The 23,628-nt window shown below is 39.2% G+C and overlaps 2 protein-coding genes across 5 annotated transcripts in view; both read right to left on the reverse strand.

The window, feature by feature from the left end:
• Positions 1-5,872, reverse strand: part of hck (HCK proto-oncogene, Src family tyrosine kinase) — a 29,940-nt gene extending 24,068 nt beyond the window's left edge. Inside the window, exons 1-3 of the mRNA XM_023841184.2 lie at positions 5,698-5,872; positions 1,641-1,762; positions 1,110-1,152 (exon numbers count right to left, since the gene is read on the reverse strand). Coding sequence (XP_023696952.2) covers positions 1,110-1,152; positions 1,641-1,754 — 157 coding nt within the window. The 5' untranslated portion in view covers positions 1,755-1,762; positions 5,698-5,872. The remainder of the gene's footprint in view (positions 1-1,109; positions 1,153-1,640; positions 1,763-5,697) is intronic.
• A 4,143-nt stretch (positions 5,873-10,015) lies between these two features.
• Positions 10,016-23,427, reverse strand: rbbp8l (retinoblastoma binding protein 8-like). 4 transcript variants are annotated; one of them, XM_023841186.2, is made up of 16 exons: positions 23,410-23,427; positions 23,005-23,095; positions 20,571-20,711; positions 20,114-20,156; positions 19,877-19,975; positions 19,611-19,723; positions 17,605-17,680; positions 17,290-17,474; positions 16,519-16,574; positions 16,178-16,272; positions 14,461-15,241; positions 13,807-13,912; positions 13,654-13,712; positions 12,957-13,077; positions 11,928-12,008; positions 10,016-10,533 (listed from the first exon to the last, which is right to left on the reverse strand). In XM_023841186.2, exons 3-15 carry the CDS (start codon positions 20,635-20,637, stop codon positions 11,950-11,952), a joined length of 1,860 nt encoding a protein of 619 aa, XP_023696954.1. In that variant the 5' UTR covers positions 20,638-20,711; positions 23,005-23,095; positions 23,410-23,427; the 3' UTR covers positions 10,016-10,533; positions 11,928-11,949. The 4 variants fall into 4 exon arrangements, with proteins under 4 accessions (XP_023696954.1, XP_023696955.1, XP_023696953.1 ...); XM_023841187.2 differs by lacking the exon at positions 23,410-23,427 and having other exon boundaries at positions 10,016-10,538; positions 23,005-23,158; XM_023841185.2 differs by lacking the exon at positions 23,410-23,427 and having other exon boundaries at positions 23,005-23,157.
• Between the last annotated feature and the right edge of the window lie 201 nt (positions 23,428-23,628).

Below are 23,628 nucleotides of genomic sequence, written 5' to 3' on the forward strand. Positions count from 1 at the left end.
GTGCAGTGCAGGCTGCCTCCCTCCCTATTTTTTGGACAAGTGTGTCATAACAGCTATATATATATTTTTAATATATATTTTTTTACAAAATTAGAGAAATTAAAGTCTGGAAGAAAAAATATGATTTTGTAGTTCAAACAGCAATGCTCATTTATATGTTCATTTATATTTGAGGACACTACCTCATGTTTTGTGAGTATTCATATCAATTTACTCAATAAAAATGGAAACATTGAAGTAACTGTCTTTTAGTTATGAAAGAAACAAGATCGGCAAAAAAAAATCGAGATCGGCAGGTAAGGTTGCCTAAGGATCGGTGATCGTTGATCGGCCAGAAAACTGCAATCGGTGCACCCCTAATTAGTAATCCCCACACAATGTTGTCACTGCGCAACAGAACATCATTTCTCATTGCTTCGAATTTCCTAATTTTGTAGTACACAGGGGCCTCAGAAGCATTTTGAATGTGGGGGGGGTGGGGGGGGGGACACTGGCATAAAACTAATATTCACAGTACATGATACTGCAGCAATTGTGTTGTTCTTGTATTGTCATTTTCCTGATTTTGAGTTATACAGTGCTGTGTGATTTTATTTTTTTGCTATGGTACTGTGTCTCGAGATCTGAAAAATGCATGCAAGTGCTTCCTCTTGCCAGTGAGCTTTACATACTGTACTGTTGAACCTTACAATGTTGAAACTGGGGTTTTGACATGAATATGTATCAGTTTACTAAAAAAGAATGATCAGTCAGCGACAATTAGAAAGTGGGAAACAACTATCATTCTGAATTTTGTAGCTCAGGGGCATGTTTACGCTGTTGAAATTATACCTTAGCATTTTGATTCTCATAGTGAAAACAATGCTAAAGGTACTTTTCAGTTTGCTGGCAGTGATTATTATTTGCTAGTGAGACATGAGTTAATTGTTTGTTGAGAAATTTAGACGACTTGGTGAGCACAAAAATCCAAAGCACTAGCCTACTGGCTAATAAAAAATGTCAGACTACATTTTTAAATAACATAGCCCAGTTGGCTAGTAGCAAAAATTCTTAAGCTCTACCTCTGACCGTAACATAAGAGATTCATAGACGAAAACAGCAACACTCACCTTCAGCGCTTGCTGGGCCATTGAAGCAGCTGGTTTTGCTGTTCTGAGGGAATACATGGAAATATTTATTTGACTGAAAGATATAGACAGAAAGACAGACAGACAGATAGATTTAATTTAATGATCTCAGGGCTTAAATGAGCAGAAAAAAGCTGATACCTCAAAAGGTTACACAGTTTCCCCATGATCTCTATTACAAGAGCTTGGAAACACAACCAACTGAAAAGCTTCAACAAGGAACCAATATAGTAAAATAAATTTACCTGTAAATTAAAAGCCCTTCATGAGTTTAATAGAATTTTAACCCCACACTTATTTTATCCAAAGTATAAGTTGATGATTGTGACGATTCTCAGTACAACTATCTTCCTGCTAACTACCCAACATGGGCACCCAGTGACCTTTTCCCTATTCTTCTCAGCTTCTTTGCAAATCCTTTATTTAATTAGCCCTCTTCATCATATACAGTCCAACTTCTATTTAGAAACTAGCCCCCAAAATCTGCCTGCCGCAGCCCACAGATCTACTCACAGGCTTCTTCCCAGACGTTGGGTCTTTGACATAGTGTGCTGCCTGCGTTGAATCGTCATGATCCAGCTCTTTGACCATAGGCTCCTGCTCCTTTTTGGACCCAATGCAGCCCATCCTGGAAGCTGTAAGAGAAACCGACAGGCACGCAGGGCTGAAAATACATAAAGCAAACATACCTGCTCTATGCACAACATTATTTTATTGTTCCACTGTCATTAAACCTAAGCTCTCCTATTAGGTTCTTGTAATAATTTTTATAATTCTTGCTCGGATGCTAACTTTCAGTCTTTGCTGCTCATTCATAGGAATTACAGCCAAGCTGCACTTATGCCTGACTGACTCTTTCACAGATGTATGCTAGTGATATACTATCTGTCTGGCTTTTACATCAATTTAGACCAAAACTTCTGCTAAATAAATGTAATGTACTGTAAAGTGTGCTCCATCTCAAACAAATATTCACCCAGTAAGCTTACCCTAGACTGAGCAGATTTTACATATTCACTCAGTTTGCTTACCCTAGACTAAGCAAATTTTACATATTCACCCAGTGAACTTACCCTAGACTAAGCAGATTTTACATATTCACCCCAGTAAGCTTACCCTAGACTGTGCAGATTTTACATATTTACCCAGTAAGCTTACCTTAGACTGAGCAGATTTTACATATTTACCCAGTAAGCTTACCCTAGACTGAGCAGATTTTACATATTTACCCAGTAAGCTTACCCTAGACTGAGCAGATTTTACATATTCACCCAGTAAGCTTACCCTAGACTGAGCAGATTTTACATATTCACCCAGTAAGCTTACCCTAGACTGAGCAGATTTTACATATTTACCCAGTAAGCTTACCCTAGACTGTGCAGATTTTACATATTCACCCAGTAAGCTTACCCTAGACTAAGCAGATTTTACATATTCACCCAGTAAGCTTACCCTAGACTAAGCAGATTTTACATATTCACCCAGTAAGCTTACCCTAGACTAAGCAGATTTTACATATTCACCCAGTAAGCTTACCCTAAAATGAAACCTTAACCTTAAAATGAAAATGGTTTTCAATAGGAAAGTTAAAATAAAATTCAGATACAGTGCATTTTAAATTTGGGATGTGTGTAGATAACAAAGATAATTCTTGCATTTAGGTCACAAAAAAGTGACACAGTCATATGAAGTGCTGCAATATTTATAAGTTAGAATATCATTGATAATCCAGCAGTTCAACTCTCTGCCATGGCTCCACGCGTGTGGAGTTTGGGGTGTCGTCATGGGGTTTCCTCCAGGTACTCCGGTTTCCCCCCACAGTCCAAAAACATGCTGAGACCAATTGTAGTTACCAAACTGCCCGTAGGTGTGTATGGGTGTGTGAATGGTGTGTGAGTGTGAGTGTGAGTATGAATGGTGTGTGAGTGTGAGTGTGAGTGTGCCCTGCCATGGGTCGACGCCCCATCCTAGGGCCTCCGGGATTGGCTCCGGATCCCCTGTGACCCTGAATAGGACAAGTGGTTACAGAAAATGGATGGATGTATGGATAGCTGGATGGATGGATGGATGGATGATAATCCACCAATTGGCACTACAGCCTTTAGCACTGTGTAGCAGTTTCAGGGGAATCCAGGAAATGTAATACAAAATGCTTACAGAGAGCCATGGTATATCATCCTAAATCTGGGACCAGTCACATATGAATAAAATAAATGTTGTGATTAAACATTTCTAGCATCTTTTTGTTTATTATAAGTACAACAAGACTGACAATCCACTTTGCACCACTTATAACCATATTTGATTTTTTCTGACTTTTAGAATGTAAGCGTATTTAAAATTGCTATTCATACAGCATAAACAGCAATGCAAGAAAGCAGCTTAGAACAGGAGTTCATGATTTTTGAGAATTCGGTGACCCTGATTATTATTATTATTAATATTATTATTATTATTATCATATACCAGCAGGTAAAATTGAAAATCGGCCCAGGTTAGATTTAATAAGTCTGAATATTATGCAGATACCAAATGAAGGCACCTCACTTTCATTTCCACAGCACTTACTGTGGGTTTTCACAATGTAGCTTTTGAAAGAAACGACAAGGCATAGGTTGCCAAAAAAGATCATATAATATCCTTTGTTTTCATGACAAAATTATTTGAACCTGAAGTGTTTTGGGTCAGTTTTTACACTTTTACACTTGCCGGTACCCATTATTAATCCCATGCTATGGAATATCTGCCATATAAACTACCAGTAATCAGCCACAAATTACCAAACAGTAGATAATGGTCAAAACAATAATGTTAAGAAGCTGAGAGAGGCTGTCAGGCTATACATTCTTCTAAGCATTAAAAAGAAATTATTTACTGCAGCTGCCATCGGGTCCACGGTATATCTCAGACTTGTACTTCCCATGATAGGGTCCAGGCCCATTGTGACGAACGGATTATTAAATGCAAGTAAAAAATCAAACAAAACAAAGTAATTGTGTTAAAATTCTGACGTGTGTATTCTTTATGTTGACATTAAAAGATGGCGTTTACATTCTTGTATTTAATTTTGTCATTTAAAAATTTGCCGTCAAACAACAACACCCTCCTAACCATGGTAACTATGATAAGAACAATCAAAGTTACTATATGTAGGTATAGTCAGTTGTCCACCTGTAATTACTTCTTTGCCCCTATGGCAGAGCTCTTTCTGATCGCGTTTGCAGGGTTGCCAACTCTCACGTATCTGGCGTGACACTCACGCTTTCAGACTTTCTTACGGCAAATCTATATTATTCCATTATAAACATAAAATTAGCTACGTCAAATGCGTGGGGGTGAGTGTGCAAACCCCTACAGACTATTTACAAGGTAATAAAACCATTATATACATTTGCATGTGTGTCCAGACTTGTCTCAAACTGAAAATCGCACACCAGCCAACTGACCAAAGTTGGCAACCCTGCATATGCCTGGTAAAATCAACAAGCACAGATCCTCAGTATGTCAGTGCTGTCTCTCTTTTAGCCTATATGCTTCACATGTTTTCAACAAATTAATCGAAATGTGTATAGAATATTCAGAGCTAGAGTCAATAGGCAAAAAAACCTGTATGCTCTTGAAAATACAAGCAGGTCTGAGTGGCTACATGAATTCATGAACACATTCATCACTTAATCCAACTTCAGTGTAATTATGACCATGGGTTTTGAGATTCCTTTCTACAGATGTTCCCGTTTTATTATAGTGGGACTCACCACAGGTTTTTGGCTGTAACACAGCTTCCAAGTTCAGTTTCCAGCCATGACTCCAAAAAATTTGCATATGGCCAGTTTTTAGCCAAATGAATGTATGACAGAAATGCATACACACGCATAATGTTTGGGTGTGGTTAATTCATTAAAGAACATTCATTAAAGAATACCATTGACTACTAGACATAAGTTGCACTCGAACTACAGTACACGAATACACACGCACCATTCCACCCAAAGATAACAAAGATTAATTGATTCCAGCGGGAGATTCTTGCGTGTATTTTTAAAATAAGTAACCGTGTGTTCACACAGCTAGCTGAAGATCTTTAATTTTCGATCCATCCACCCAACTTGGAGTAAGGCACCATGTTTCTCCCCACTTTAAGCCCCGTCACCAAGTTCAACGTCGCAGTGAGTCTAACCAAGGAAGTTTTTTTTCGTCCAAAATGTGACAGTCACACAAGTCCTTTGATTCATTACATCTGAATTTCTCCGCTGCATTTAAGAATCATTAATGCAAATCATTGACTTTAGTCTGTATATCCCTATCGGCACGATACTGATCTGAGTATAATACTGAGCAACTTTCCCGTTATGGTTCTAACCCATTTCAGACACATTTTACCATAATGAGGAAAGCGAAAGTAACAAGTTTCTGTTTCTAAATTACCACGTAATTAATCAAGTAATAACATAAAACACTAAACGGGCGTTAACATGCATTAGACTGTTACCGAAGCATTTTGAATTACTGACATAATTTAAGGTAAAGAGAAAAGGTGTAATTAAAATAGGGTATGGTTTAATTCACATACCGTTTTCTTCGCGGCTTTTTTTGTTTGTTTCTTTTGATATATATCTTCACAGACTTCTAGCTGTCGTTCTTTTTTTTCTTTTTTGCAAGCTGACCTATTTATTAGAGTTTGGTTCCTCCATTACAGTACGCACACTTCAGAAACACACCGGCCGGCTTGGTTTTGCGAGATATAACTGACTGTGCATGAGGAAGTGGCGTCGGTCCTCGTTGTCATCCGAAGACCTATACGTAGGATGAATCCATAAAAACCCGATTTATGGTTTTCTGAGTCGTTTACGCAGATATTCTGAAACACTGATACATATTTTAAAATTATAAGTCGACCCACCATATTAGTATATATGGTGCAGCTAAAAACTAGATTTCACTCAAACTGTTTAACTTACGTTTAACATAACCCCATCAAATGAACACAGTCTTTGTCACCAAAATGATGTATCCTGTTATTAATGCTTAAATCTTGACAATAAAATATTAAAGAATAGTGTTATGAGGGGATATCTCTAAGGTGTGTTTCCTTACCTCATGTTTCATATATACAAATTTTTCCTTTATAGTTTTTATAGATGTGTGAATTGAAATATAATAGGAACTTGTAAGATAAAAACAATAGTGAATACAGCAAATCACTGCAATGAATTCTCCAGTGAATTGAGTTCACTGAATTCCATGGAGAAATATTACATGATTACACACGTGTTTTCCCTCCTAAATGTTCAGACTATCGATGACAGTGTGGACGACACAGTTTAGGCTGCACTCTCTGATCAGCCTCCATCATACTTAGGCCATGGCTGATTACATAATATTTGGTTGTAGATTGCATTTCTTTTGAAATTTCTCCACTTCCTATTACTCCCTCTTCCTTGAGCTGTTACCCCCTCTACGACTTACAAAATCAGTGTCAGGATGAGTCCCTCTCCTGTCCTGTCATTTTCCCTGTTTGGCTAGCAGGTATCACTGGTCATCCTTTTCTTAGTGTTTGAGTTCTTAGTGAATCTTAATGGCCCTCACCTGTTTCTTGTTACTCCCTGCCATAATGTTTGGTTTATTTTCAATGGCTCGCTTTTGTTTCTTGTCTAGTGCTAGTCACCTGTGCATGTATGTGCTTTCCTTTTCGCTGTTCCTTAGTTAGCCATTGTATGTGTTACTTGCCATGATTCTGGGATGGTTGTAGGTGTTTTTGCTTGTGTTCCCTCTGCTTTTCCTCACGCACAGTTCCAGCCCTTGTTTATGCTTATCTAACCTACTGGCCTTTGTTTTGACCCATCTGGATACCATTTATGCGTGAGTCTCTGAGTTCAGTTTAAATAAAGTTCCCATTTCTTTGTAATCTACACTGAGGGTTGTCTTTCTATCATGCCCTAACACCTTGTCCTCTTGCAGAAGCAGGCCCTGTCTGATACTTAGATGTTCTATATTCATATATTGTAATTCTTTTTGTTTCACCCCTTTTTCATAAATGTGTTTCAAAAGTGGCAGTTTCAGCTGAAAGCTAAAGATTATGTGTGAGTGGTTACTGTATATCGTGAGAAAATGCACTTATGAGTAAATCATGAAATTCATCCGTTTCAATTTCTTTGACACTCCAGTGCCAGATCACTGCAGTTCATGCAATGCATATTTTTTTTTGCCAATTTATGACTGTTGGCTGGAATATGTTGTCTGTCAATGTTCACATAATAAGCATGTTGATATATACATGTGAAAGTGCTGAAATGTATCAGAAAAATAATGTAAAATGTTTTGTTGACCAAGGCTTGCTCAACACTCTCCTAGCCTATGCGGAGACAATTCCACTTACATATTCAATTTACTGTCATTTGCTGTGAACCATGAATTAAACAGAAACAGAATTGGTCATCAGTTGAATGGTCTCTCTCTGGGTTTCCATCTGATTAATCTTTTATGAAAGGTCAGCTTCACAAAATGAACTGACGGCTTCCTCTTTATACTTGCTAACTTGTTGGTTAGTGCTTGTTGGGAGACTGTGGGGGCCAGGCACAGTTAGAGCTAAACTTAACCTCCTGTTGCACATGAGCAAAATAAGTGAGCTAATTAGCATTTCTGCCAAAATAAAATTGATTGTAAAAAATGCATGAGGAATAACTGGAACATCTGCGTTTCCAGAATATTTTTATATGTCCCTCTGAATCTCTCTACAAACAGAGATGTTAGTGATTCTGTTCTGCATTTAACTGCAGAGGAAGCTTTGCTGCAACATATGCAAATGACAGGAAAGAAAAAAGGAAGTCCAGCGACACAATATCAGTGTGTAATATGGCCGGTTGAAACATTTCTGCCATTTTTGTATCAAACCCAGGCTGAGTGGCAAAGTATTTTCATCTAAAGCCAGATTAAAATAAACAACAATGAGAACAAAGCTTGATTTAAAACTTTAAAGTAGTGAATTTCAAGGTAAGAATGCATTTGCAATTGCCATTGGTAATTGTCATCATTGTGATTTAAAATTGATAACTGTGATCATTGTGTTAATTTAAAGGTTAATTTTACTTTGCCTTTGCCTTTTGAATGTGTTTCAAGAACAGTAGTAGTAAATATCACATATATTAATTGTGAGAAGTCCATTTTGCAGTAAGTCATTTGCTTCTCCTAAGCAAAACATTTTAAACCAGTTTTTAAATGAAATTTAAGTTTGCATTTAAATTTTGGATTATGCATTCATTCAGTTAACTGAACATGGCAATGTATAACTGTGTGCTCATAAAAATACAGCAACATTGCCTATGGAAGATCTAAGTTATCAGTGTAAATGCACCTCCAAGTTAGCCTGCATGAAGACATGTGCTAATTAGATTACATTACATTGCATTACATTACATTTACTTTATTGATCCAAGAGGGTAATTCTTAATACTAAGATATAATTTGAAATGTGTATATTAATGAATGCTTGACTGGAGTGATTTGGCTTAAGTGCCCAACTCAAGGGTACTACAAGAAAGACCACACACTCTACATTGTCCTGTTTTCATTGATACCTGGTGTTCAGTGAACCTGCTGAATGGTACTCAGCTTGATTTGCTCTGGTGAAAATACCCAGGCATATAAATGTTACTGTGAAGTGTTGCCTGTTGTTAATGTTGCTTTGAGCAAAGATCCAACATTAGAAAAATCTTGATCTTCCCTAGACTCCATTTTTTTCTAACAGTGTGGACATGAATGAAGGCATTATGTTGCTATTGCAAAAGGACAGTATCAGTAATCAGTATCCTGTTACATAATCTATGTTGAAATCAAGGAAAGTTTTCCTCTTGTTCTGCAGTTACCTGTTTTTCACAAGACATATTTCAACACAGGTGATGTCTAAACCAGTGATATCACATTACCTCTTTACATCACAAGGTCCTCTTTACACAGAATCCAGACACATTGTTTAGTCAGAAGGGTCCTTCTAATGAAATCTTTTTTTACACTAAAGAAAACTATTTAAACATTTTGAATAAATTCATGTGAGGCCTTCAGTTTTATGAAATACAATCCTATAAGCTTATTATTAAGCATCCTTTTAATTTTTAAGAATGTATTTTCTATATCTATATAGAATATATATCTATATCAATATATCTAAAATATATATCTGGGGACAGAAATGAATATATTACATGGTGAATATAACATCATAAAGAATCTAGGCCATCTGACTGACACAGATTGTAGAAAGAAAAGCAAATGCCTGATTTGAGCTCAGAATCTTGAAGCTACATTGTACCTCTTCACTAGGTTCCATTATATTTTAACATATACTATTTATTATTTGTTTTGTAATTTATAACAAATTATATAAAACAATTATTAATAAACAGTATGCTTATCTTGAAAAAGATAAATTTCAATCAAAAACTAAACAAATTTATCTTTTTTCATCATGAAAAAAGACTGGAATATTTTATTTATAATATAGAATATTGTTGTTTTTCCAGTTTCTTCATAAAGTCTTGCATACTTTGAGTGATTATAAGCAGTCTGTGCCGGTTCTTGCAGGTTTGCTTACTTGTTTGATTTTTTCTTTATTGGTTTTCTCAATAAAATGTCCCATAAACCATAAAGAATTTGCACTCATTCCTTCTTTCTGCAAGTTCCCTATTATGTGTGACAGAATATTTTTATTCAGATCTATGCACGGAACTGGCTCTATTATATGCTATTTAATGAGTGACCGATTGATGTTCTTTCAAGGTGTAAAGCTCATCTGAGCCTTTTCACACCAACCAACATCGTACCACAAGGGGAAAGTTCACTCTTAACACCTATCTTTTTCTTCTGAAAGCCAGAAGAGGAAGGAAAAATACATATCTGATATTTTTTTTTATTATATTACAGGCAGTGCATTTTACTGACAAAAAATAATCTTTGGGAAATTACATTGATTTCAGAAATAACAAAACTTTAAAGTAAAAATAGTAACGGAGGAAGAAAAAGATATTTTCACACTTGCTTATATGAGGAAAGGGCAATGCTCTTCTTGTCAGCATTACCTAAGCTTCAGCAAAGGTTAATCTACAGATCTTTGTGGCTAGAGGCTTTAGGAGAGGTGTGTTTATTTAATTAATTTTCAATTAATTAACCTGGAAATCCATAGGTTCCAAAACAGGTGTAGCATCCACCTGTATTCATATCAGCTCAACATTCTGCTCTTTGTTCATTTGCCTGTTGGAGATTCAGCTGCAGTCCACCCAGCAGTATCCATTGGTTCGAGATAGAGTCATGTGACCACTGTTTAAGATGAAAGATTCTACCTCCTGAAAGTTAGGGGTTTAAACCGCATCTCTGGCTCTGTGTGTGTTTTCACTGTGTTTATGCAGGTTTCTTCCTGTGCTTCAAAAGAAAAAAAAAGCAGTTAGAAACATTGGTTTTCCTGAATTGCATGTATTCATGTGCTCTGATACATTCCTGTCCCAGTGTCTCCTGCCCTCTGCTTCCTGAGGTCTTAGCTCACTGTGGTGTTGGACTGGATAATTCAGTGTACAAGTGGAACTGAAAATATTAATTCTTTATGGCACATACTGAAGTCAATAATGAATTAAATATTGTGTTGAATTTCTTAACTGATACCATTATTCACTTTACTATTTTACCATTGATATCACTGATAATTTAATCAAGTTGATATTTAGCTGGAGAAATCGTTGAGAAATGTTCAGCTCCTAAATGAGAGGTACTACTGTAAAGAAAGACACATCCTTAAATTGGAATCACTGGAATATGAACCTACAGTATGTGATTAACTCAACTTGCTGCCCTAATAGGCAGAGCATAGAATAATTTAGAAATAGTCACAGAATGTAAACCTAATTGTACCAGTGAAATGTCGTGAGATCTGGCTGAATTCTTATACTGTAGGTTCTATGCTGAGCTTAAGATCTTTCCCACATATGGTCCCCATGTCTTGCAATATAACTATCACTTTTGCTCTTTTCTTTGTCTACAACATAGCTATGCACTTTTGGGTGTCTGTTGTTTATTGCTTGTTATTTAAGAATTTCTATACCGTTTGTTGTTTTTGTACTGGGTGTGGCTGAACGCATAAACATTCCAATGCATTTGTTGCACATGGACAATAAAACATCTTGAATCTTGAATTGTATTACAGATGCAATACAAGGGAGGGAGTTGAGCCCTCCAGCCATCTTGGGAGGGACAGTGGTTATTTTTGTCCATTAGCTCCAGCTTTGCCGCATTTATCTCTGTTCATGCAAATTCATGTTTTCTGTTTTGTTTCAGCCCCAAAAACAATGATTCCCACTGGTACCAGGCCCAGACCAATAAACTCTTCCCCTGTACTTGCTTTCCCTACTCAACCCTGAGTGGATCCTGATGGATCAGTGTCCTGGTTATTTAATTTATTTATTTATTTATTTTTTGTCAGTATATCATTCCCATTTTTCTCATGACAGTCCAGCCCTTCCCTGTTTATTTCAAACCTAGAAAATAAATGTTCTTGTGCCACTCCCAGTGTCTCACAGTCCAGTTTGTCATCCAGACCTAGACACTCCACATCATTATTGTTACTTTACATGACTAAGCAGTTTCTGATACTAATTACTCGCTCAAAGAATATAGTTCTCACAATCTGAAGCAGCAAACCCAAGTACCTTGTTTCCCATTTTGGAAGGCAGTTAGATTGGATTGCCCTCTACTGGTACAAGCTGCTATTTCAATTAATGGGGAACGTATCAAGTTTCAGAAAGAGACCAGCTGGCTCACCTGAGCGCAGTGTCACACAGTGTCACACGGTGTCCATAGTGCCTTGAGAGATGGGCGTCTTGGATCTCTGTTCTTTTAGGGCTAATAAGCCACAGGCATCAAATCATATGCAGCCATTATGAAACATAAAAATGACAGCAAAGTAGCAAAATACATACCACAAATAAATAAATCCTATCCAATATCTATTATATTACACATACATCTAACTCACACCTCCCACAAATGTTAATTAGAGCATCCAATTATTATTATATAGGGCATAAAATAAAAATACAGCAACATATTCCACAACCTTGGGTGGATATATACTCTCATCTATGTGTCAAGTTTCAGTGCATGTCCTGTTCGTTCTCAAGCCGTATAAAGGGATTAATCTATGCAAAGTTTACACAGCCACTATCTGATTCCCTGGAATAAGTGACTTTAAAATGTTGCCACATGATTGGATACCGACTGTATAGCATGCTACTAACTTTCCCTGGTGACTTATTCATTTCTCAAGAGAAATCATGAAATCAACTGCAGTGGTACAACTGTCAGCTGGGGCTCTTAGTTTTTCAAATTGTGAATTCATTGTTTTCCTTATAATTCATGTATTAATAGCATTAATGGTTATTATTATTCATTTTGTTTAAACAATAAAGACTTAAGAATATTCTATGTAGTACTAAAATAAATAAAAATAACTTTAGCCAATGGTCCCTTTTTTAACGCAAGCACTATACTACACCACACTGAATTATACTATTCTTTATTGTACTGTAAATATAATGCAGCACCTATATTTACTGGTGGCTGCAATATATTAATTACATTACAATGTTTATTGCCAGACTGCCCCCTGCAGGTATAATGATGTGTGACTACTTGACATTTGCCCGGACTCAATAACCGTGTCCAGAAGTAGAATGATTGGCTTCCTGCTTTTCTGGTTCCTGGTTTCCTGTTGTCTATTATGGTCCTCGCACTGGGGTAAAGCAGCAGTGAGGGACTGATAGGTGGACAAATGATGAAGAATTAACTCACCATCCCTCCCTGCAGCCTGCCCTCTCCGCTTCCCCTGGCCATTCTGAGCTGTCGCAGTAGAGGTGGGATCTCCCACTGGCACTTCCTCTTGGTTTTGTTCTTTGCTAACAGCCATCGTTATCTGCGGAGAGCAGCATCGACAGAACAGAAAACACCTCTTAGTATGCTTGGCAAACATTCTCCATGTTTAACACATTCCTAATGTACAAACCTCATTTCCAAACAAAACTTTATTCTAGGCATATCATGTTAATAGTAGGGCTGTCAAATGATTAAAAAAATGAACTAATTAATTGCACATTGTGTGACAAATTAATCGTGATTAATCACGATTAAAATTTGTTTTTATTCTTAAAACTAAAGCATGTTATAAGGCATTATTAAATGTAAAATCAATCATCAAATTAATGTACAATAATCACAAAGGATGTGTATTTCAAATATATCAATGTAGTAGCTCATGAATGACAACAGCACAAAAAAGTGTCCCTTGCATTCATTTATATATGGTGTATATGGTTGCCCCATAATGCACTGCGCAATGACGTTGTTAATTGCGTTAATTTATTTTAACCCACTAATTATTTAAAATAAATTACAACAGAATTACCACAGTAATTTTGACAGCCCTAGTGAAAAGTCAACATTGTTAATATACAGAGTTTTCTAAATTGACTCTTCACTACAGAAAACATACTTTCGAATGACATGATTCCCGAGTCTCCAGTCCATGTTTCAGTGCCTCCAGAACTACAACTGGAAGAAAAGTAATAAATAAATGTGACTTTAAAAGTTCCCTTAGCAACAAATTAATTTGCTGCAATGTTTAGTGTGTAACAGTGGTATTTACCTGGACGGAGGGAGATAGTGAGGACAGGAACTTTCTTTTTTTCAGCATTTGTCAATAGCTGTAAATCCAGGTCTTCTTCTTCTTTTATGGAGACCTCATCTTGCTTCTGGAATTAAACCTCTTTAGATGAAAACATGGCTGCATATTTAAAGACTTCAAGATGGTGAAACCTTAGTGAAACCTTCCTTGAAAGTTATACAAACTCAGCCAGAATCACAGTCAAACCCACAATTGGAGGCATGAAGCTACAATGGTACTCAATGAGCTACCAATAGGGTACATGGCACATAAAGGCACAGTGCAATGATATAACTGATCAGCTTTAAGTGTGGGTCTCCTGTGTAGCTTTGAGAGTGTTTTTATGAACTGTCAGATCTTTTGAGAATAGGGGTATATATGCATGGTGTAACTCCTGTATCTGCAGAGGTGGACATTTTAGGTCCAGAAAGTAAAAATCTAGACCAATATTTTGTTTCAACTAACCAGTTGAGCATGAAGAGTCACAGTCACAGAGTACTCAACTGATTGGTTGAAACAAAATCTGGTTGAAAAAAAAGTGTGGATTTTTACTTTCTGGACCTGAAATGTCCACCTCTGGTGATCTGGTGCTTACAAAAGCAGGGAGAGATGTATTTAAGTGTGGTTGGGATGTACCTGTGGGTTCTGTCCACTGGCATTCTGCCCTTGTCCTGGCTCGGGGCTGGTGGGGACAGACGGGCCTGACTGAGGGGGGGTAGCAGTAGCTGCAGAAGAAGGAGCTGTATTTGGTGATGCCTGAGTGTGTGGGGGCGTTTTTATTTGTGCACCTTTGTTGTTTCCCTCTGGTGCTCCGGGGTCTTCCACTTTGGGAGCAGGACTGGATTTGAAGCTTTTTGGCTCATTGACAGGCTTAAATCGCCCAGGATCAGAGAGGTCAAGGGGCGTATCCCCAGCAACATCTGCCAAACTGTCCTCTGAGCTCCTTGCTGCCTGCCCTGTACCACCCTTCATCGGCGGAGAAGCCACTTTACTGTTTCTTCCTCTGTCTTTCCACTCCTCAGTGAATATGACTTCTCTGTGGGGCACAGTATATCCAGGAACCAGCCCAGGAGCCCTTCTCTTAAACTGATGGCTGTTTTCTGAGCCCTCTGTCAGGGGCCACTCTTTCTCCACAGCCTTCCTGTTGTTGTCCAGGAAAGTTGTCCGGGGAGCCAGGGCTGCCCATTCATGGTGGTCTGTGTGGAGCCATGGGAGTGAGATGCGGGTTTTCTTGATGGGTCTTGGCCGATAAAGCACCGGACCTGGTGAAGGATACATGGCAGGCTTCTCGTCCCAGGCTGGGGAAGGAGAAAGTGGGGAAGACGAGGGGGAAGCAGCGGGCAGGTGGAGACGCTTAAGGATGAGCAGAGGGGAGGTGGGTGAATGGAGGGATTCCACAGCTTCTGTGCTGTGCGATCTGGAATGAAAGGAGAGAAGGACAGGGATGAGAAGAGGGAGAGATCAAGAAACCAGGAGCGTGACAGGGCAATACGAAGATGGGGAAAAAGTCAACGTGAACATCACTGACCAGCCCTTATAATTTATAAATATATAGCTGTCTGCTCTGGCCTGCCCTGTCCTATCACTGTGAGGGCCAGCAGGTGGCGCTGCTGGTTATCCTGCACCCTCCTTTCCTACCTGTCCGGTATTTCCTAGTTCAGTCATTATCCCCTGTTCATGTCTCCCATCCTGTACTTGCCTGTACCCCAAATAAAGCTCCCTAACGGGGGTGAATTGTGAAGAGCTATCTTGCTGTCCTCACCCACCGACATAACAATATCAGTAGCGTATTTTTACCTATGATCCTGACCAGGGAAGGTGGTTAGGAGATGAATGGATAGATAGATGAATATAACATTTAAAAAAAATCAAATGCTTTATTTTGGGTATTCAATAAGTTTTTTACATTTCTTCTTTTGCCTCCACATTCATTATTGATTCTACTTTCACAATCTTCTGTGATCACATCACCTCCAATGGTATAGAAGATAGTTTGATATTGTTTAGGACACAGATTAATAATTTAAGTATGAAGATCTATTTATTGGGAGGTGAAGGATTCTAGGATAAATAATGGGGGGTACTGGCGATGGCCAAATAGAGCCTCATGAACCATTTGCTGTATTTTCTGACCTCACTAGATGGTGCCCTTGGTTTGCTTTGGGTCACACTTTGAGGCTTTTTTGAACAAAAAGCACCACCTAATGGGGTTACAGAGAATGGTTCATGGGGCTTAATTTGGCCATCACTAGGGGGTACACATGCCCCAACCCTCCCACCACCAATTCCTATGCCTGTGATAACCTCATTCCTAACTGTTCATTCATTTTATCTATTTCCAGTGTCTTCTCACCTCTTCCGCTCTGCTAAATTGCTCCGGGAAGTAATTGTCTCAGCCCTTCTTCCTGGGGAGATGGGAGAACTGTTAGCCAGGACCTTGGAGGAAACCTGTGAGAAGAGAGACACAAGTGAGGATGGATGCTTTTGTTTTGTGGATAATATGCTGGGGAACGACCTAGATGGGATGCCCGTCCATCAGAGGACACACACACACACACTCACTATGACACAACATGACAGGCACAAAGGAGGCATGATCCAATCCCACAGCCCTGGCAATGCGGAACAACAGTGCTACACAGAGCCGCTCTGCCGTCCGCTACACCATCGTGACCAAATGATATTTATATTTACATCGTAAGTGTCTTGCATATTCCAGTTTTGTGGAAGTCTGTATCCTGGGAGCTTTTCTGCGAAATTCCAGATAAGAGAAAAATAAGTTAATTAAAAAGAAATGGATTAAGATACCTATGAAAAATTCACATCTATCTATCTATCTATCTATCTATCTATCTATCTATCTATCTATCTATCTATCTATCTGTCAGTCTGTCCATCCATATATGTATCTATCTACATGTATCTATATACCACTCAATAGTCTGGACACACCTGCTTTTAATGTATTTGTGTGTCTGTTTTAGCTATGTCATTCGTCTTTATGCAATTAAATAATACATATAAAGTATAGCAACGACCAAGAGAATTTTCTCAAAATTTAGACTCTTGAATATAGCTCCCTTTCAGTTCAATGACAGCATTGCAGACTCTTTGCATTCTTCAACCAGCTTCTAGATTTAGCCACCTGAATTGCTTCTCCAACAGTTCTGAAAGAGTCTCCATAGGTTCTGGGCATAAATTAGCTACTTTGCTCTTACTCTTCGATCCAACTCATCCAAAACCAGCTGTACAGGTTTTCGGTTGGGGATCTTGGGGGCCAGGTCATCTGTCACAGCACTACATCTCTTTCCTTTTTCACAACATGATACTTACTACATAACCTAAGGTGTACTCGGGGTCATTATCTTGTTGAAAAAATAAATTATTTTCTGTGGGCGTGTCCAGACTTTTGATTGGCACTAATAGTTAGGACCATTGCTGATTCGTTGATCAGCTGTATCTCACCCTCAGCAGTGAGGGAACTGTGACAGTCGGCACTGCTCTTTGCAGTGGGCAGCCCAGATCTGCAGCTGCTCGGGGGAGACTGCTTGCAGCACTTCATCGATGTTGTGGCAGGATCCGGTGACTCTGGGAGCCTCTCATGAAGAACCTCTGCGGCGGGACTCTGGGAGCTGTGACCGTTCTGGCCCCTCAGAGCAAATATATGCAGAGCGTTTACTTTCGACGCCCCCTGATGTCATCACCGGCTCTGTGCCGTTCATTAGCATGCACTCCTCTCAGTGCTTCGGTGTGATTAAGGAGAACATAGATGAGACTTACTTGATCGTGCCTCGCAGGGCCTTCACTTCTTCCTGCAGCCTCTTGTTCTCCTTTCTTAATGCATTCATTTCACTTGCTGTGAAAAAACACAAAGTTGTACTGAAGGTTAAACCTCAAATACTGGAGTAGATTTGGCATAATGCAGGAGCAGGCTTGTTTGTCATCCCTACATGCGTGCATGACACCCATTTCCTGGAACGTCAGTTAAAGGCAGGCTTTCTGAGAACATAGATACCATCCCCAACCTCCTGACTTTATTACTAAACCATTCCGGAATGTTGTGGGTCAATTTGAGCCATTTCAGTTTTCATTTTAACAGATCATTCACCCTTACTAGATTTTCAGCAAAAATACAACTAGTGTTTGTTCATGGAGGTAACTTGAAGATATAGTGTTTAGAATGTCTAATACAGCGATTCCCAACCCATGGGTCATTACCCAAAATTGGGTCATGGCAAGTTCTGAAAGGGTCGTGAAGCATAGTTGGAAATGGAAGCATGCTCCTATGCTGATCCACGATCAGATTTCCCAGCCACAATCCTAGAATTAACCTGTATAAATGGGTCATGGGTCTGCAAATGCTTAGCGCAAAACTAATGAACACTCAACCAATCCAAGAAGCCAAACCACAGGTGCTTAATTTAAAATTTACTGGCCCATCCAATCTGATTTATGCTATAGACATTGATTGGTGTAAATTGCAGAGACCACTGCGTGCTTGATCATAGTGTGAATTTAAACTTATGTTTATATAAGGTTGCAACTGAGTTAGCATGGTAAAAATTGGGTTGCGGCGCAAAAAAGGTTGAGTACTACTGCTCTAATATACTTTATATGCAAAGGTGACGTTGTGGGTCATTCTGACTCAGATCCCTTCTAATGATCCAAATCATCCTGTTGTTATTTCATTATAATTGTTCATGCGCTTAATAATTTCTGTCCCTTCAGGTCATACCTGTTTAACAAGTGTAGCATCAACCCTTCGTGCAATGCCTTGCAAAATCTAGCTATACATTTAACATGCAAAGCTAGGCTAAAAATTACATCTTTGCTGCAAACATTGAGGAATGATAAAATGGCGTTCCTCAGTAACCTCTACTAAGTACTAGCTAATCCGTGAGAGTTGAAGGTCATAAGAAGAACAAGAATGTCTTTGTGATAAGAAACCACATTCCATGCTGGACTGCAATTCCACAACAGTAACATTTCGACAGGGTGACATCTACTATCACATGACATACAATTAGCCTCTGATGTTTGCCTCTACATTTTTGATGTGTCTGCATGTAATTGCATCTATTTTGTAGAGTTTTAAAATTGTGGCAGCTAAGCTGTCATCCAGGTAACATTCACTAGATATCAGTGCTTAAAACAACCTACAGAATATCCAGTATGACCCCCTTTCAGCACAGAGAGACTAAAATCACATAAAAAATGCTGAAATCGAGTCTGCAAAATGCAGGTACATTCTACTCATTGTTCAAAAAGGAGTCAACAAGTAAAAAGGTAATTTCTTCAGCTCTAGGACTTATTCAAATGCTTCTGGGATCATCTAAAGCTGATTGATCTGTTTTATGCACATTGGGTTATGATTGCTTCCAAATGAAGAAACCTATTCAGTTATATAATGTATGATGAATTTCTTGAGATAAGAGCCTCTGATTTATAAGTTGTCATTTGCATCATTAAAATGATTTAGTACCCTTTTTTAGGTCAAAACCCCAAATATGAGTCATTACCCCAGCAGTATGCTGATTCATAAAGTAAATCATAAAGATCCATTCACATCAGTTGCAGGCCACCTAGCATTCACTATTGTTGGTCGGTTGTAGCCAGTTACCCACCCACATTTCTGAAACAGTAGATAATTGTTCCCCAGTGCTTGAAGAGTGTATGACTTGCCCTCCAATCAATGAAAGTACACTACAACAATGTGAGCCCACTATAACCCTCAAAAGATTGGTGCAGGATGAGCGGCGAGTGACAGATATGGTTGCAGGAAATACCGAGGACAGTGATATGTTGGAGGCTCTGAATTTGAGAGCTCTCGTACTCCTGCTGCTTCCGCTTGGCTACATCCTGTGTGACTGTGCACCGGTCACACAGACCTGCACGCAGTCTAAGAATAGCAGAGAACATACATAGAGGTCAAGTTGGGTCACATGGAACAAAAGGCTTGCACGAATTGATACATGAAGTGAGTAACAGCACGTTCCTATCGATTGTGACTGTATTCATGGTTATAAACTATCATTATCAGACATACACACACCTATTCTCTAGTTGTTTAATGTTTTCAGTTAGGACCCGCTGTTGCTCTCGTAACTGCTGGTTCTTGTTGAACAGTTCTTCCATCCTCTTTGTATCGCTGCTTAGAGGTACAGAACTGGTAATTATTTTCATCTTCCTTGCCAGTCCCCACCCATGCATATTACCATAATGTCTATTATTGCAACAACAACAGCAATGGGTATTAGCTTGAATTGTGAATCATGACATCAACTCTCACCAGCATTTCTGATTGGTCAGCTCCAACACTTTTTCCTGCCATCCTAGAGAACAGGAAATAATTTCATTTTATTTTTTTATATCTTAGTTAAAAAAATTTATAGTAATTTTTGAATATTTGTACATATATTTGTAATTCTGTGTTATGCTAAACTTTATGCCAACCTCATGTGTTATTTTAAATTATTGCTGTTATTATGTTGTTATATATTTTATTACATATATATATTATATATTATTATATATACACAATAACAGTAACAGTGAATAAAATATTTTCCCATAAACAATCATCTTTGAGTATTCATATCATGTTAGGCACCATCTGACTGAAAGTTTTGATGCTTAATGAATCGGCAAACACAATAAGAGATAGAGAAAAGCTGCAATCAGGCTTAACATAGAGCACTTCAGGTGCTATGCCTCAGTGCAGAGCAATGGTTTCATGTGTCACTCACCTTCAAGCTCTCTCTCATGAAGAACCTTTAGCCTGTGCAGAAGCTCATTAAAGTTCTCCTGAGTCATGTCCGAGTGCTCCTTTATGGCTACCAGGGCACCAAGACCATCTCCTCTGACTGGCACAAGGCGGACAGAAGAGTCTGTGGAATACAGGAGTATTCTGGTCGAATTTGTGCGTGCAAATCACTGGATAAACGTTTCAGATATTGAGAATGACTGAAACTGGCTTTACAAGATTTTCAAGGTAGGTGCCTTGGGCATAACTTATTTGTGTGTGTGTGCATGTGGGCATTCAGGCCAATGAGCAGACTTTCAAACTCTCAATCTCTTCCCACGCTGCATGAATTTAGACATATGCGGAACACAAAACAAGAAACAAAACATACTATTATACGATACTACAGTCATTTCACCAGACGCAGCACAGAGGGTGCTGATTTCTGCATGCAATGCAATATTTTTCTGACTAGACTTAATTCATAGGTGGCATGGCTTAGTCACCTGACTTGCCACTGAAGAACAAGAGAAAAATCACATGGTTATGGCACACCTTTTGTAAATCTTTGCACAATGCTTTATAGCAGCCACTACACCAATGCCATGAGTCCAGATTAATAGCACAACAACCTGCTGAAAGTACTTCTGTAACACGAAACCATAAGAAACTTTGTGAATGATGATTGATGTAGAAAAAAGCTATTTGTATGCAATGTGGGGCTTCTCAGTTATGGAGAGGTCATGTATCACAAGGTTAATGGCGTCAATGGGATCCGGCCACCAAGCATTTTTACGTGAGGTGTTCTCCTCCAGCAAGTTGGGATATGTTAGCAGTCTGTAGCAGGAGAGCAGAGCAAGAGATGGCATGTTTGTGCCCTAACCCGCTCCTGTTCTTCAACCTTCCAGCTCGTCTAGGACCCTGAGGCCTGACTGACAGACTGTAGACAGTTAGGCAGCCAGTTAGAACAAGTTACAACATCCGATGGAAGGTGCTGTGGATGGAGCTGTGGCTGAATAAGAGGAACTGTAGTCGTGGATTTTAATTATTTTTTGATTTATCCAGCTCTGTCACTGGAGAGAAGTGTAGGTAGCTTTAGAGAACAAGGACACAGCAGCATTTCACTGGCACTCACCGGGAGACAGGTAACCAGATACTGACAAGGTATAAAGGAAAAGGTATAAAGACATAAAACTATGGCCCCATGATGTGTTAGACATTGTGGATATTGGGGACACCCCCCCCCCCTCTGATGTTCACAACGAATTACAGAAAGACCCTTTAAAGCAGCAGTGGACTTCTCCCCCCCCCCCCCCCCCCAAACTCTTAGAAGATAAATGGGGAGTGTTGCCATTGAGGTTTGTGCTGTCCTTACGATAAATACTTGTAGCAATAGTACAAGAGTAAGCCACACAAGCTAAACTTTGACACACGGATTGCCAAAGAAATCGGAATCCATACTTCCGTTTGCACAGGCAGCTCAGGTATCAGTGTAACAGGAAAATAATGAAAACAGGCATCGCTAATCTGGTGCAATATGTTCATTAACCCATACAAACTAGGATAACCAAATAATGCAGGAGGCATGCTGATACGGCACAGATTGGCTATTCAAAAATTTAGGTGAAACATCAGCAACCCTGTCATTCGTTATCCAGTCGTCAACTGAAGTCCAAGGTGACATCTTCCATGATGCGTTTGGAAGTGCTGGGTTGGGGAGACTAAAGTATACGTGCCAGGTATCCTAACATGAGTGTGGGAAAACAAGCAGAAACAAACTAGTCACATGAAGAGTGCACTGTCACAACACGCCTACAATGCTCCGTGAGGTTTCACGGTGCACAAAAAAGTATCAATCATCGGACTCCAAGATCAAGCTCATGTCACAGGTCACTTTCTCTGCAGCCTGCCCCCGTGCACTGTGCGGGACCCTAGACAACGCATCCACTCAGCTGGGGGCTAGGGCAGCCAAACTGAGATCTGTCAATATGGTTACCTCTTGTGGACTATACAGAGCTCCCTGTGCATTGAAAAAGTGTTAAAACATTCTGTCAAGAAACCATCAAGTATGTCAACACAGAGTATCGAAAAACACCATGGTTAAGCATACATTAGGGAGACAACTGGTTAATGACAGGGTCACTAAGGACATGTCCTCCATCTTCTGTCATTCTGGTGTATCATAGTTACATGTAGCTTAAGACTGTCACCTTCGAGTTGGTATCATCTTAACTATGAACTAAATACAACTTCTTTGCCTTAAAAAAGTTACTGGTAACAAGTTACTTTTAAAGTTGCAGATCATTAACTTCCCCCTTCTACAGATGAATCAGTTATTCACCGTTCACCTCCTTCTGGCTCATCACCCCATCTGAAAAGCACTCTCCGCCACAGATCCAGTGCTGGCCGGTACAAGGCATCGAGGACAGCACACTTACCGAGCTCGAATCTGGGGTCTGTCGCCTTCTGGGCTTCTGCAAATCCACGGCTCCTGTAGCTTCAGGGCGGAAGTCAAGAGAAAGACAGACACTAGGTATAGCAAGAGAGAGAAAGAGAGAGAGAGGTGAAAAAGGGAAGCAACCCACACCCTCTGTCCCACCTAACTTCTGGCGAAACTGGTTGGAGCAGCGATCTCTTCCAAAACACATAAACATGTGGTTCTGGCTGGGCACCCTTTTCACTACCCTGGCTTTTCCAGTTTTGCAGAAATCTAACAAGACTGGTCTAACCAGATCTGCCAGCACTGGAGGGAAGAAGGAAGAGAATAAAAACACAACTCAAACAGATGGAGTACTCATATCGTCCTTGATGAAATGCTAATAGAGAGACAAAGCAAGGGTTACCTGGATTGTATTCTGTGCTGTATGTCTGTCCTTCCTTCATCCCACTCTGTATGGCCCAACCTTAGACTGGGCTGTAACAGCAAGAACAAAAATTAATGAACATTCAAATAAAATATAGTGTTTACAGATACATTTTTTTCTGTAAGGTATGATGAACATAGTACTAACGATAATTTAGAAAAGATGAAATGCACAGTTCTGATTTTGCTAAACATTGTC

Source organism: Paramormyrops kingsleyae, chromosome 6 (genome assembly GCF_048594095.1).
Source record: "Paramormyrops kingsleyae isolate MSU_618 chromosome 6, PKINGS_0.4, whole genome shotgun sequence".
In the NCBI taxonomy this organism is placed as follows: domain Eukaryota; kingdom Metazoa; phylum Chordata; class Actinopteri; order Osteoglossiformes; family Mormyridae; genus Paramormyrops; species Paramormyrops kingsleyae.